This window comes from Ceratotherium simum, chromosome 18 (genome assembly GCF_057802395.1).
Source record: "Ceratotherium simum simum isolate JZ-2026a chromosome 18, ASM5780239v1, whole genome shotgun sequence".
Classification (NCBI taxonomy): Eukaryota; Metazoa; Chordata; class Mammalia; order Perissodactyla; family Rhinocerotidae; genus Ceratotherium; species Ceratotherium simum.
Window position 1 is genome coordinate 53586206 of NC_141917.1, and position 16146 is coordinate 53602351.

Below are 16146 nucleotides of genomic sequence, written 5' to 3' on the forward strand. Positions count from 1 at the left end.
TGACTGTCTGAAAAGTCGATGGCATATCCATTCTGCCTTCATGAAGTCCCAGATGTGTTCAGTGGTGTTGCAGTAGGACAGTCACCCAGGAAACTGAGTGCACGGCAAACTTGGCATGCCCTGAGTTCCGATGTGATTAGCCCTGTGTCCCAATGTCCTGTCCTCAGGGATGGCTTTATAGTGGGGTCTTTGTAGCACACAGCCAACTCAGGAATCTTTCATCTGCTAGTGACAAAATTTGCCCTTGCTCAGGCCATCGGACTGCACTCTCCAATACTGTGGTCACTAGCCACATATAGCTATTTCAATTTAAATCAATAAAAATTAAAAATTCAGTTCCTCAGTCGCAGTAGCTACATTTCAAGTGCTCAGGAGCCACATGTGACTAGTCAGTGCTCTATTGAATAGCACAGCTAATAGGACATTTCCATTATCACACAAATTCTGGACAGTGCTGCTCTAGGATTTTCTTTCATAATGTAGCTCTTCTCCTTTTATCCTGGCTAGTTGCAATGGCTAATAGAGTTAGGTGGCAAGATCACGTGTGTGTCTGTCTCAGGGATTTGGCAATCTAAAAGGGTCTTAGGGCCAGCCCAGTGGCGCAAGCGGTTAAGTGCGAGCGCTCCGCTGCGGTGGCCCGGGGTTCGCCGGTTCGCATCCCGGGCGCGCACCGACGCACTGCTTGGCAAGCCATGCTGTGGCGGCATCCCATATACAGTGGAGGAAGATGGGCACAGATGTTAGCCCAGGGCCAGTCTTCCTCAACAAAAAGAGGAGGATTGGCAGATGTTAGCACAGGGCTGATCTCCTCACAAAAAATAAAAAATAAAAAAAATAAAAGGGTCTTAGACCACAGGGTTTAGGGTTTACAGAATGACATAAATCATACTTAATTCTCTGAGGTCAAAAATTTTTTTTTTTTTTTAAAGATGTTATTTATTTATTTTTTTCCCCCCCAGAGCCCCAGTAGATAGTTGTATGTCATAGCTGCACATCCTTCCAGTTGCTGCATGTGGGACACGGCCCCAGCATGGCCAGAGAAGCGGTGCGTAGGTGCGCGCCCGGGATCCGAACCCAGGCCGCCAGCAGCGGAGCGCGCGCACCCAACCGCTAAGCCACGGGGCCGGCCCATCTGAGGTCAAAATTTAATAACATAATTTTACTTTATTTTTGCATTGTGAATCTGTTGTTGTTCTGTGCTGACTCTTAGTATTAGAAAGGTAGTCTTCATTAGGAATTTGCTTTGCATGATATATGGCTTATTAATAAAGAATCACACCACTAAAATCTCATTGAAACAAAATTATAAATATTTAGGCTTTGTTAGGTTATATAAACTATGTATTGCTAGATAAGAGTGCACAGTGATGAACCTTAAGTGTCTAAAAAGTTATTTGTTGATGGCTAATAAATAGGTTACACATGGAGGTATTTTCATAAAGGCTATCATTTACCTATATTTTGTAGTTTGAGAAATATGAGGTGAATATATTTAGCTCCCTCTTCTGGTATGAGAAAGATATTTTTACTTAAAATGGTTTCATATATTTTTGGAATGAGAATACAGTTACCAATTTCACGTTGAAGGAGATTATTTGTGAGTGTCATCCAAGAAGTTTTTTTCTTTTTGTATCATTACAATTGATAAAACATGTAAATAAACCATGGAAAAACAGTTTATGAAAGCATCACATTTCTTAAGATAGTAACTGACCAAAATATATGTAAGCAAATAAGGGCTTCGACAGCAGGGACTTAACTTGAGTGTCAAGTGGCCACTGATCATTTGTATTGGCTTCCATGTCTGACACTAGGCCTGCCCCTGACATTTATGGGGCCTGGGGCAAGAGTACAAAAGGAGGCCCAGGTGCCCTGTGTCTCGGTATTTTAAGGTTATAAATCACATTAACAAACTGTTCAATGAAATCTCTTCTATCCTCCTGTCTGGACAATTGCTCCTTCATAATGACCAGGAGGCCAGATTTGAATTTAGATTTCTTGGATTCCCAGTTCTGCCCCAGAGCATGGTGACATAGGGGGAGCTGGCCCCTCGGCCCACCCCTGGCTTTGCCCCGGACTGCCAGGGGCCTTGCACGTCCAAACTCCATTCTTTCCTGAGCCCTCCTTCCCAGCCCCAGCTCCTACTCCTTGGGCCCAGGGCACACCTGGCAGGGAGGTCTGCCCTGGTGAGGATGGACCTGGGGAAGAGGCTTTGAGAAGCCAGTAGGGCAAGGAATTCTGGGATTCTGGGTAGGAAGATTGAGGGTGTCCTAGGAGAGAAGAGGTAGCATGTCCCCTTGGCCCTCAAAACTCATCACATTGTGGGAAGAGGCACAGCTGGAGGAGGGCCAGAGAGGAGCCTTCTAAAGGGCCAGGCCCAGCACAGGGCTCTCTGTTGCTCGGGCCTGAGATTGCTACTGTCAGATAGACTGAATGATTTTGTGTTTAGAGTTCCTTGATTGTTGTCTAATGCATTTGATTACACCAAATTAAATGTAATCGTAGGACTTGCCTTGTTTGCAGCTTTGACTCTTCCGGACCTTGCAGAGCAGTTTGCCCCTCCTGACGTCGCTCCACCTCTTCTTATCAAGCTCGTGGAAGCCATTGAAAAGAAAGGTAATCCAGCTGCTGGAGGGAACCAGTGACCTTGTTACATCCTGTTTCATGGGCGTTATAATTTGTATTTGTCTCTTGGACATTCACTAAATACAATTCTTGCTACCTGTGCTAGACACACAAGCTCTTTGGAGCTGTGTCCTGGGGAAATCATCTTGGTCTGATTTCTAACTCTATGGTATATATTCTAACTACTATTAACATGTAGTTACTGTATGGAAACTGTTAAATTCTCGATAATTTAATAAATATAATTAATTTGCTTTTTAGTGGCCAGATGATTTTGTGAAAATTATTGACATGCCAGATAAGATTAATAATAGGGGGCCGGCCCCGTGGCATAGCAGTTAAGCACACGTGCTCTGCTGTTGGCAGCCCGGGTTCGGATCCCAGGCGCGCACCGAGGCACCGCTTGTCAGGCCATGCTGTGATATATAAAGTGGAGGAAGATCAGTACAGATGTTAGCCCAGGGCCAGTCTTCCTCAACAAAAAGAGGAGGATTGGCATGGATGTTAGCTCAGGGCTGATCTTCCTCACACACAAAAAAAAAGATTAATAGTAGGAGTTGACTTCCAAGAATATTTGGTACACATCTAGAATAGATACTGGATGGAGACCGGAATGTCTTTCTGGCAGCAGGCTCACAGGTTCTCCAGAGAGCTGTGTTTTGCATACTCAGTCTGTTTTGTGTCCTAGGTCTGGAATGTTCAACTCTATACAGAACACAGAGCTCCAGCAACCCAGCAGAATTACGACAGCTTCTTGATTGTGGTGAGTGTCACGGAGCTAGAAATATAAGTGGGAAAGACAGTTCTTACCTTTCTGTTTCAGGTAAAGCACAAAAAACTTGAACTTAAGCATGCAGTGTTCTAAGTTTGGAGGGAGCTCAGAAACCACACACGGTTCCCTCTGCCCTGTGACAGTAACGGTGCAAACCTTTGATGTTTGTCTCCAGAGCTGGGGTGTGTGTGCACGCCTGCCTGCAGGCACATTGGCTGTCGTCACAGCCAAGAGCCTCCGGGTCCTGCAGGAATGCAGAGGAGAGAAGCAGCCTCTTGGGATTTCTCTGACTCCTGCATATCTACCCTCTTTCTCTGACCCTGCAGTTGGTTCCATCTAATTCATCTGGATCGGTTTAAAAAATATTTATAAGTCTATGTCGTTTAACAAAAGTCTCTTCTGACTTTCTCCCTTTCCTTTCCCTTTCTCTCTGTCTTGCTTTCTTCCTTCCTTGCTTGCTTTTTCATGCCATATTTGCATTAAGTAACACCACAGTATTGTTATATTAAGTGGTGTGCTGGTAAACCAACTCTCTGGGGAAAAAAAAACCTCGTTGTTTGTAGCATTTGCCCATTTCTGTGGTGTAAATATTCCCACCATGGTCAAGCTACCAGCATGTTCTCACTGTACTCCAACTTGGGAAGACTTGAGCACAGTTGGCCCTTGTAAGATGGTACAAGCCACTCCAGCACACCGTTGGTTAAATGACATCAATTAATTCAACCAAGTGGTGGCTTTATTATAATTTGTCTCCTCCCTCCTTTGCCATACAGAATAAAACTGTACAAATGTGATAAATTTACTTGCTATCATTCCAGCAAATCATCATCTATATCACCTTCTAGAATCTCTCACATTCTTCATTCCCTCCCAATACTTTTTTGGTTTTAGAAAAATAATTTTCTTCTTCACATTATTTTAGCTGAATTTGGATGTTTGAACCACAGAGAGTAAAACCCAGTTTTGGAAGACTCTCTTTCAGATGTATAATTGTGCAAAGAATGCCCATATGATATTTAATAAATGAAAATTTGAAGAGTGAGGCAGCTTCAAAATGAGGTAGCTTATGAAAATTTCTAGAAGAGTTGTTTCTGGGAAAGAAGAAGGAGATTGATCAGATCTTTATCAGTAAATAGTTTCACTTGAAATGTACCGCCCAAATGTTTGAAGCTTTAAGAAAAATTTTTTTAACTCTCATTTTTCCTTTGTGCATGGAAATCAGTCTTACACATGTACAGGGCATATCCTCCTTGCTGCTGTGTCTCCCGCCCTGCCCACAGAGTAGGTCATTAGAAGTTGACTGGCAGAAAACTCGAGGTGAAAAGACTTGTTTTTCTTTATTTCTAACAGCTTTACCAGGGTGCTAAAGAAACACTGAATTTTGTCCTACCCAGTTGAAATAGAGATACATGTTTGGGTCAGAAACTTGGTCAAATTGAACATGTTAAAAGTCACAGGAAATGTTTAGACACCAGAGATGGAAGCTATTTGAGACATAGTGGTTAAGTTTTTAAATGTGACCAAAAACAGATGATGCAGTTTAGCTTTAAAAAAACCTTTGCACCACCTGTGAGATGGAATAAATAACCAAAATTCACGTCAACAATATATCTTGACAGGCATCTCCCCGTTTGAGATCAAAACACACATATAGAAAACTGGTTTCACTTGGATTCTGTGCAATAAAAGTAAATTTTGTGGCAAAAAAAAAAAAAGAAGAGTAAACATTATCTAAATTTAGTTAGCACCGTTTCCAGCTTGAGGATTTTTCAATCCATAAAAATATCATAATATCCTGGAGGAAGCTCAGAGATAGGTCACTTACACTAAAAAAAAAAGAAATCATGGCTTTTAACCAACCCTGTGAATTACCAATATCTGAAAAGGACAGACATGACGGACAACAGCCCACTTTTATTAGCACCTACTGTTATTTTATTTCCTCCACACATTAACATCTTTTGGAGGAATGGGGGATGTGCATTATAGGATGTTTAGCAGCATCCCTGGCCTCTACCCACTAGATGCCAATAGCATCGTCCCCTCATTGTGACAATCAAAAATGTCTCCAGACATTGCCAGATGTCTCCTGGGGTAGGGGTGGGGATGGGACAGCAGACTGGAAAACCAGTGGAGAACTACTAAGCTAGATAGAGATCATCAGCTGAGGAGGGGCTCCATTCCAGTGGGAGGACGGGTGGAGCACAGGAGAGTTTACTGGTTACCTGTCATGAGTAGACTCAGTTAAAAGTGGGGTGGAAGAGGGTATAAACCCCTCCAACCCAGACCTAAATATTGTGTGGCTCTCACCTAGTTAACTTCAAAAGTCATCACCTGACTGATGTGTGTAGCTGTTGGAAGAGCATGTTAGGCTAGCTTTAATGCAGAAAAGGAGGCGCTTAGAACAGAAGTCAGAAACTCCAAGGAGTTTTAAAAGTTACATTAAAAAAAATAAATAGAACATACTATGTCATCAACTCTAGTGGAATCTGACATAAGGTGAGCTTGTCTGAAGACTTGAAATAAGGTTATTTCATTCAAAGGCTATATAAAGGCTCTTTGGAATATACCTCATGCGTTAGAGAAGCGCTCCAGTGAATTAACCTTACTTTAAGGACTTTCTATAATTCAATCCACAAACATTTAACAAGCACATTCTACATGCTGAGCACTGAGAGAGGCGAGGAGAGCAGGTGAGAGCCCGCAGTCGGTGCCCTGGAGGTCTCAGTCAAGTAGACAGACGCGTAATTACCATACTGTCCAGGAAGTGTCAGAATACGGGGATGGCTCAGCGGCACTGCTCTTGCACAGAGAAGGCAGCAGAAACTCTGCCTGAGGGAGGGACTTGTGGACTATTTAGTGTCTTAATGTTTATACCTCATCGCCAAATGGTTTGTCACCTTTTTCAGGATGAGCAAATTAAGTAATATTAATTTGCTGGGCAACGAGACATATTAAATGAAGCATACAGGGGTTGAAGTATGTGGGGGGCCGGCAGCTTGCCAAATAGTCAGTGTGGAATGTTCCTATGGTGATGCGCACACAGTCCTGTTTGACAGTCACTCTAGAAGCTGCATGACTTTCAGTGTGGGTCCGTCAGGCAAAGACCTAGTCTTGCCCTTCCCATACTTGTTAGAGCTGTGATATGTCTCTGGTTAGTTTTTTATAGGACATTTAAGGGATTTAACCCTTTGCCTCGCCACCTTTTAAGTTTAATAATTCTTTTCCTCTAACTGACCTATCCACATTTTCTACCAGACGGACTTTTCTCAGAGCTTTGTGGTGTTGTGTGATTATCTTTCATAAGCTCTGCCTAGGTCACGGGGCAAATTTGGTTTATGGTGACAATGTGTCCCAGGAGCTCTTGTAGCTTCAGGCTCAATCTGGAGTGATTTATAATATCACACCTGGTTCACGGGCGCCCAGGATACCGCCTTCTCCTACTCATGCTCAAACACCCTGGAGTAAACTTCGATTCTTTCTCATTCTGTCCTAGGCCACAACCCAATCCAGTCAATCACCAAGTTATGTTAGTTCTTGATAATGTCTCACACATTTCTGACTGCATTAGAATTCAGACTACCAAAGTTGGTATCTTTACTTCCAGCAGCCTCCTTTCCAATTTATTTATTTATTTTTTTGGTGAGGAAGATTAGCCCTGAGCTAATATCCGTTGCCAGTCCTCCTCTTCTTGCTGAGGAAGACTGGCCCTGGGCTAACATCCGTGCCCATCTTCCTCTACTTTATATGTGGGACGCCACCACAGCATGGCTTGATAAGCGGTGCGTAGGTCCACGCCGGGAGCCGAACCTGCGAACCCCAGGCCGCCGAAGTGGAGCGTGCGAACTTAACTGCTATGCCACTGGTCGGCCCGCAACTTATTTTTAACACCACAATTAATAAAGCTGTTTACAAATGTAGCATTTTGCTCATTGCCCACCGTTTCTCCATTGAGCACACGAGTCTCCAGATAATTTCTCTCAGGTCACCCTTCCCATCACCAGTGTGCGTCCTTGAGCAGCAGACAAATGCCTCTGCTTGTTTCTAGATGCCCACGGTCCTTCCTCCCTCCCCAGGATCCCTCCTTTCTGCTAGGCACTGTACTTTTTCTACCCCAAGTACTCAGAGAGGGGTTTTGATTGGTTTCACCCCATTACTGAATTGCCTGCCTTCTTTTCTAGCTGAAGGATTTACTGGACAGATGTGCTTGTCTTTTCTTTCTTCTGAGGTAGTTCAGTGTCCACCGGTTAGATTAATAATACTCTGTCAGAATTAGGGGGAAACGTTCTAAAGATGTTCAAATTATGTTTATGGCTATTCTTGAGATTGACTGCTAAAATTCTGTAATATCTTACTGTTTAGTCAGTCCCTCTATTGGGTTAAATTTATATTAATTATGGGATGCAGGATTTAGCAACTCAAATTTTAGGAAATCTGTGGATGTGCATTTCAGGTTTTCATGTTGAGGTTTTAGGAGACATTTACTATATGATTGACTATCCCTAGGTAGAACCCATCTCAGTCAGGGCAGAACCACCCTCCAGAAGGTATTTGGAAATGTTTTGGGGGCTACATTAGTTTGCTAGGGCTGCCATAATAAAATTCCACAGACTGGGTGGCTTTAAAGACAGAAACCTATTTTCTCACAGTTTTCGAGGCTAGAAGTCTCAGGTCAAGGCAGGTTTGGTTTCTTCTGAGGCCTCTCTCCTTGGCTTACAGATGGCCGTCTTCTCGCTGTGTCCTCATGTGGTCTTTCCTCTGTGCGTGTGCCACTGGTGTCTCTGTGTCTAAATTTCCTCTTCTTATAAGGACACCAGTCAGAATGGATTAGGGCCCACCCTAACGGCCTCATTTTAGCTTAACCACCTCTTTAAAGGTCTGTCTCCAAATACAGTCACGTTCTGAGGTACTGGGTGTTAGGACTTCACCATATGAATTGTTGGGGGGACACAATTCAGCCCATATCAGGGGCGTTATTTTTTGTTGCCCCAAAGTCTGGGAATGTGCTCCTGGCATCATCGACAGGGGTCATCATCCAAATGCCTGCAGCATGGGGGACAGACCTACGCAAAGAAAATTACTCTATTTGAAATGCCAGCAGCAACCCCTATGAGTTAATAAATACCCACTGTTAATAAATAAATATAAGTATCTTATATTTGTCCTCATCTTGCTTCCTTTCACGTGTCACGTTTAAGTCAAACATTCAGAAAATTGGCCCAACCGATGTATAAAATGTCTGAAATATATTTTTTAATGTTTCTATCCTAGATGCCGCTTCCTTGGACTTGGAAATGATCGATGTGCAAGTTTTAGCAGATGCTCTCAAACGCTATCTCTTGGACTTACCAAATCCTGTCATTCCAGTAGCCGTTTACAATGAAATGATTTCTTTAGCCCCAGGTTTGTTTTCTCTTCTGAGAACCTCATTGAACATATATTGAGATGTGGGTGTGCTTGTCAAGTTCATTAAGTGCTGCATATAAAGAAATAATTTTTAGAAAATATTGGTAGGAATCTGCCCTCCCCCCATTCTCCCCCCCCGCATCAGCACAAATTCCCTCACCAGGGCATCCGGTAGAAGTCTCAGATTCCCGTTTGCTTAAGAAGACTGACAAAGTTCACACTGTCAGCAAAGGCCACAGTGTTCCCAGTGCCATCATTGGATTCAGGGAACTGGGACTAGGACCCAGTGGCTGGAGATGTTCTTGTCATCTTCCCTGAGTGGCCATTACAAAATGCGTTGAGGGAAAAGGACTCAGTTTTAGGAGCTAGTGCTCAGTTAAAGTGCTTTGGGGACAGGAAATTGTGGTTCGTAACCTTCAAAGTTAAAACCTGTGATACTTATCTGATGCTCCTCTGAATTAGCCAATCACACTTGAAGCTGCTCCATGGAGGGCAGATTTCTGCCAGTACACCCTGAACCTCTTGTGGTTTTTTACACCCAGAGTTTCTTGCATTTCCATTTGACTTGAGATTTCTACTTTCTCACAATGCCTTTTCTAATGAGAAGAACACATGAACTATCTGCTTCTTCTGATGACTTTGTTTTAAATAACTCCTTCTTGTGTAGCTAGAAGGACAGAAATTTGTTAGGTGTTTATTCACTGGTACCTAGAAACAGTCTCTTATTCTTTTTTCTTTAACTCGTAGAAGTACAAAGCTCCGACGAATATATCCAGCTGTTGAAGAAGCTCATTAGGTCGCCTAATATACCTCATCAGTATTGGCTTACGCTCCAGTATTTGCTAAAACATTTCTTCAAACTCTCTCAAACCTCCAGCAAAAATCTTTTGAATGCAAGAGTCCTCTCTGAACTTTTCAGCCCTCTGCTTTTCAGATTCCCGGCAGCCAGGTAAGTGAAAGAAGAGAAATGTACTTTCGGGTGATGTGGGTAGTCCTGAGTTGATTGGTCATTAAACTTAGTCTAAAGATGCCAGTTCACAGATGCATGTACATATTTGCAGCAGACACATTCGCCTGCATGTGCATAAATGAAAGTGAGTTTGTTGTTTGGGGAAAAGGTTTCTAATAAAACTCTCTTTTTCGTAGCTCTGAGAATGCTGAACACCTCATAAAAGTTATAGAAATTTTAATCTCCACAGAATGGAATGAACGACAGCCTGCACCAGGTAATGCCTTTTGAACATTTAAAATTCTCTCATGGTTTTTTAGAGCCTGAAAAATGGTGGCTTTAGACCTCCTCTGAAGTAACATAAGTTTCTTGTAGAATTGAGATCCATAACAACATGTTACCTTGTGATTTAAAGAAAACATAGCTGAGTGGTGGTGTATATTATCCAGATTTTGATATTTGTGGATTTTAAATGATCTTAGTTTTAGCTGAGGGTTGTTGGGAGAGCTCTCCATCCCCCTCAACATTTATGCTTCTAGTTGCATAAATTACAGAGTTCATTTTAGTTGTTGACATTTTTGTTTTTCTTTCTAATACGTATAAAGTAGGAGATTTATAATTACTATATAATTTAAAGTATTTTGGAATGTGTTTTTTGGAGGCAGGTAGACTGAGAAATGTCTGTCAAAATAAACATTTTCAATAATGCAGGCAGTATGAACCCGGGGGTATTCGCTGTAGCAAGTTAGAGCAAGCCAGACACTTCTTTGAAAGCAGGCTGGCATTCAATTAGCCATTTAACAAAGCAGGAAACGTAGACTGTGTTAGCAGTGGATTTAATTTAAACTGATATGTTTTTCTTCTGAAGTCTAAACAACCTTACTTGGCTATATACTGGTTAAAACTTAGCTAATAGAGGCTCATCATTTAGAATAGTGATTTGGGTCCTGTAAGTGAAGCGAAGTCTCAGGACAAGCAGAAGGTTTGCCTGTAGTCCTAATTTATGCTTAGAATTTAAAGAAAACATCATGAATTTATTGTTTATTATAGGTAACTCATGCAAATGACCAAATTTATCTCTGTATTAGCAAGCATGGGGACCCAGTTCTCAGTGTCATGCAATGGAGAATTAAGTTGTGCTTTTTTTAGGTGTTACTGGCTTGGTTGTTTGCATCTGGATGGGGCAGACTGAGAGAGGTGAGGGCCTAGGCTTAAAACCTACCTGTAGGGGTGGGATAAATGATGGGATAGGGAACCACTCATGGTGCAGGTGTTGAGAAGGGCTTCTGTGGACAGGCCCAAAATATGGTATCCAAAAGTGAGAGAGGCAGCAGAAGTAGTACATCAGGCAGTCGTGGAGTGTTCAAGTGTTCCAGAGCACAGCAAGCGGGATGTTCAACAGGGGTACCCGAATTGTAGGTAAACTGCATCAGGAAGTCTGTCAGCAGGTATCGCCGAGTCCAGGGGCTGGCTGAAAGTTTCCTCTCATGTGACTGCTCGGGTCCTTTGTTGACGGATTTGGAGCCCTGTGTTGGAGTTCAGAGTCTGCCTGTGGGCTCCATAGGAAAGAATGCAATGTAGGTTAGAAGTACCCTGTGATGAAGGGGTAGGGGGCCGGGGTGGAACATGGCACTTGAATTATTTATTGACCAATCACATGGGTGGGGAGGAAGAGGACTAGCAAGAACAAAGCAGGACCCTGGGCCAAAGGGCTGAGCTGTGATCTTTATCTTTCACTTCCTCCTGACTTGTGTAGAGGCATCTCTGAGAGACTAGGGGGAGAGCTGGGCCCTGCTTGCAGTGAAGGGCTAGGGGGTGGTCCTGGTCTTCTCAGTGGCTCCCCCTCTGTAGAAAAGCCAGAATGGATAGACAGATACCACAGACAAATTTATCAGATGGAGTTTTTGAAAATTGCTACTACATGGGGTGTAGTAGTAGTAGAATTAGTGGTGGAATTTAATTAGCCTGACGGGTGTAAACTGGTTAAATGTCTTTATCACTTTCAGCATAATTCTGCCAGAGAAAAAATTCATCTGCAGCCATTTTCATAATGCACACTTAAAACTGCTTGATATGCTACAGACTCTACCTACATTCTTCTGAGAAATTGGTGTGCCGGTTTCAAAGGTGGATTAGTTCCATCAGCTTTGTTGAAGCATGATAAATAAAGCCTTGAACATTTGCTAAACCATCCCAGATTTCATGCACCCTCTTCAAAAAAAATGAATCCAAGTAATTTTTAAACTATAGTTTGAGTGCTTTTTCTCTCTGGGTGATGTCTTTTAGCCATTCTGGAAATCTTGTAGGCCCTTTGGAATTAAATGGATGCTTCAGTGTCTCTCCCTTGTGAAAATATACTACCAACCCCAGGAAAAACGTCCACCTCCTCAACACCTTTGTATTCAGGAACGGCTCCAGTGCACAGGATGGGCAGGGCACCCTGGGTTAGAGGAATGATTTCTTAGGCCTAGTGGGAATGCGACATTTTCATAGTCCTTCATCATTGCCCCAGCGTGTGCTGGTACCAGAGGGCTTGGGAAGCACAACACCGGCGCATCTCCAGTGAACCGTCATAAATCACTCATTTGCAATAACTTTATTGTTATGAATAGAAATGAGTACTTGAATGATTTTGGGGGGGGTGGGAGGACAAGACTATTATGGGCTAGATAGACATCTTTTCTAGTTTTTACTAGATAGAGCTTGAAACAATAGGCAAAACTGATGATGTTTGAGGCAATGTAATCATGTGTCACTTAATGACAGGGATATGTTCTGAGAAATGGGTCGTTAGGCGATTTCATCATTGTTCGAACATCATAGAGTATACACAAACCTGGATGGTATAGCCTACTACATGCCTAGGCTCTATGGTACTAATCTTATGGGACCACCGTTGTGTATGCGGTCCATCGTTAACCAAAACATTGTTATGCAGCACATGACTGTAAGACCCATTAGTGCATAGTATCTAATTAAATACTAGGTGGGACAGCGTGTACTGTAAGTATAAAAAGAATAATTGAGATGTGATTGGTGACTTTAGGGTAATTGAGTGGACAGAAGAACATAGGACTTGAAATGGGCTTTGAAGAAGCCCATTTGAATAGGGCCAAGGTACAATTTGAATAGGGGAGGGAGAAATAGCGTTTCAAGTCAAGGAGTTTCAAAGATTTATTCAAAATAAATTGCAAAGCACAAAAATAATGGCTTGATATTTTTACCAGATTTTAAAAAGCAGTAAATATTTTTTAAGTGACAGTATCATGTAAAGCATCCCTTTAGAGTTGAAAGCATTGTCTAGCTCTTCGTCTGCACGTGAAGAAACTGAAGCCCGCAGGGGTTGAGAGTTTCACGTGGTGCCACCCAGCCTGGGTCTGCGGACGACCCTGGGCGCCAGCCTGCTGCTATATCTGCTGCACCTGCTGCCTGGGGTTGTGGAAGCTTCGTGAGCAATGGGACTGTTTTTAGTGTCCAGTCAAAAAGTCCTCTGAAGTTTCCACAAGTAATAAACTAAAAATATGTGATGTTTGCTCTTCTGGGTCACATATAGTAAAGAGCCTCAGGGCGATTTTTATAGCTTTTGGGATAAGGCTTAGAATCACTCCATCCGTCGTGCCATGGAAAGAACAGTGTGAGTCAAATGGATCTGGGTTTGAATCTCAACTCTTGCTACTTAGTTGCCAAGTTCATCATCAGGTAACTCAGCCTTTCCAAACTGTTGTCCAGTCTGTGAAATGGGAATAATGCCTCTCTCCTGGGGTGGTTGTGAGAATTAAATGAGGTAATAAGAACTGAAGCTCATGGCCCTATACTATGTCTCTACTGTCTGTTGCATCAACTCGAGTTTTTAAGGCCCTGCCAGAGCCAGCCTCATTCTGCAGCCGCGACTCCCCGGTCCACCATTCCTAGTTAGTACTATCTGAATCCCATCAGGCCATTCTCCCCACTGGCCTGCCCCCCGTTCCCAGCCAGCAGAGCCAGGCCTCTGGGAGCCTGTAGGGGTTTTAATGCAAATCTGAAAGGGACACTCACTGGGCAGGTGCTGCCCTGTAGGTGCATTGCCTGGAAGGAGGAAGGTGCCTTAGTATGATGCCCTTTCCTCTATGTGTGGCTTGGTGAGTGGAGGGGCCTGGATTTCAGTACCCGCTCCCTCTGCCACCTTACCCAAGGTGCCTTTGCACAGTGCACAAAATGTTCAGCTGTACACAGCAGCCCCAAACAGTGCCATCCACTTCATCTGCACCCAGGTAGGTCCTCTCCCTGCTTTATGTGCAGGTCGTCGGCCCATTCGATATGTTTATGTCCTTAACCCCCTTGTCCCCTTAACTTAACTGTTCTGTACTTCTTCCTATGAGTTTCATCTGCTCAACTACATTTCTCAAGGACAAAGGCTTCTCCTTTTCAGCTCTGCCTAGCATAGAATAGGCACAGCTTAATAATCATCCATATAAAGTTTTTTAAATTCTTTGATAAACTCCCCAACTTGCAAAGAATGTTGGCACACCAACTCATTTAATACATCCAACAAACCTGTGAAGCAAGGAGTCTCCTCAGTGTGGAGGGAAACTAAGGTTTGAAAGGTAAGCACAGCATAAGTTCTTAGAACTTTGTTGATAGTCTGCTGTTCCCTTTGTCACTAAAAGTCTTAAATATATTTAAAGCCCAACAGTAGTTCCCTGGAATCATTATGTTATGTTTACCCTACTAATACTTAGGTAGTTAAAGTAGATTTCTATAGGGCAACTCAGGTAAAAATAGGACCATTCAAAACGGGGTGCCTTTGAATGAAGCCCATTATAAATGTATTTATGTATTTCAGATTTCATGGATATATTCAGAAATATTAATGTAGCATAATTGAAGTCTAATATTGTACCCTCAAGCCCAGAGTGGAAAATAAATGACTCTTTCTCCCCCTCTGCCCGTCTACACCTGTCAGAGTTAATTTTTAACCACTGGCACATTGCAAAACATTCATCCTGAAGAGCCTGATTCATAAATCTTGTTTTAAATGCTCTGGGCTTGGTTTTCAACCAAGACTAAAGCAAGCACCAAGGTGGAGGGAAATGACTTTCAAAGAGTTTTACTTTTCTCTGATTTATTTTTTATTGGGTTTAAAATGTGGTCTGACATTAGAGGGTTGTTTCAAAGGTGAGAAATGAAACCTTGAAAAAAATGCATGTATTTAGATGGGTAGGAATAAACAGAGGCAAGCCATACTAGGTTATATTGGAAAATAGGAAGTTTTATTTGTGCTCTGAAAAAGAGACGTATTTCAGGGCGCATATGTTGGTGGGGTATGGCTCAGTTTTACTTTTGTTTTCACAGTGCAGCTTCTCTTTCCCTCAAGGGACAGCATCTGAGAGGGAAACAGCAGAGGTGGAGTTCTTTCTTCCACTAAGCAATGGGCACACCTTTTCAGATACTTGGTAGAATGCATCAGTTTTGTGTATATGTAAACCTGAGTTTGTTTTTAAACTTAAATGGACATTTTGTTTAGCACGGGATCATTAAGAGCACTGGATGTGGAGTAAAGAATTTGCATCATTGTGAAAGGCCCTTCTGTCCCACGTTGTCTTAGGTTAAAGTTATGAAGGGAGGCATTCATTTAACCCTTAAATTAAGATTTTGGTTCATTTATTTTTTTCTCACTGCCTTTTCTTTAAAGTGGTCTTTTGTTCATAAATGATGACCCACAAAAATATTTAAGAAGTTGTGCAGAATGAAAGCCAGTTGTGGAACATTCGCTATGTGGTGGTGACTTGCACGTATGAGATACAGTGTTTAGTCTGTAACTTTCAAACATATTTTAATGATTAAGGGACTGACTAGATCACGCCTGCTGAGAAGTGAAATGTGGCCTATTTTTGCCTCTGAAATGAGTTTTACAAAACTTTGAGGAAAGGGAAAGTAATGAGACATATGGGTTTGAAGAATCTAAAGGGTAATGTTAGTTTCGATGATGTGAGTTTTCCAGTGTGGCTGGGTCTTTGGGTCTCAGATAAACGCTGAAATTAAAATACAAGTTTTCTTAGAAGAGCTGAGCAGCCACGTGAAAAATATCTCCTAAATTGTTATGACATCTGTGCGTTTGATTTATAAGTTATTTGTTAGTGAATCATATAGATTAAGTGATAGTTGGACAATTACGTTTATTTTGTATGACATTTTGGACAGGTGTGAGATGAATGAAATATACAGAAAATTGTTTTCTCCCAAGCAGAAGGTACTGATTCCGTTCTACCAGCAGAGGGCTCCCTTTTTAAACTTATAAAGAGCATGTGTCTTGCCGATCACTTTTCAAAGACTAAAATTGAATGGAAAAGACTCCGTTCACACTTTCGATAATATAATGGAACCTCTATGGTAGATGATTGTACATATTGTGAGA

The 16146-nt window shown here is 42.3% G+C and overlaps 1 protein-coding gene across 7 annotated transcripts in view; it reads left to right on the plus strand.

Annotated features, from left to right (window-relative positions):
• Nucleotides 1-16146, plus strand: part of PIK3R1 (phosphoinositide-3-kinase regulatory subunit 1) — an 86387-nt gene that overhangs the window by 55066 nt on the left and 15175 nt on the right. For 6 of the 7 annotated variants that reach the window (XM_087443363.1, XM_087443364.1, XM_087443366.1 and 3 more), the window contains 5 exons: nucleotides 2506-2616; nucleotides 3314-3388; nucleotides 8669-8800; nucleotides 9551-9752; nucleotides 9950-10029. In XM_087443363.1, the coding sequence (XP_087299489.1) occupies nucleotides 2506-2616; nucleotides 3314-3388; nucleotides 8669-8800; nucleotides 9551-9752; nucleotides 9950-10029 (600 nt within the window). The remainder of the gene's footprint in view (nucleotides 1-2505; nucleotides 2617-3313; nucleotides 3389-8668; nucleotides 8801-9550; nucleotides 9753-9949; nucleotides 10030-16146) is intronic. The other variant, XM_004422890.3, reaches the window with a different exon arrangement.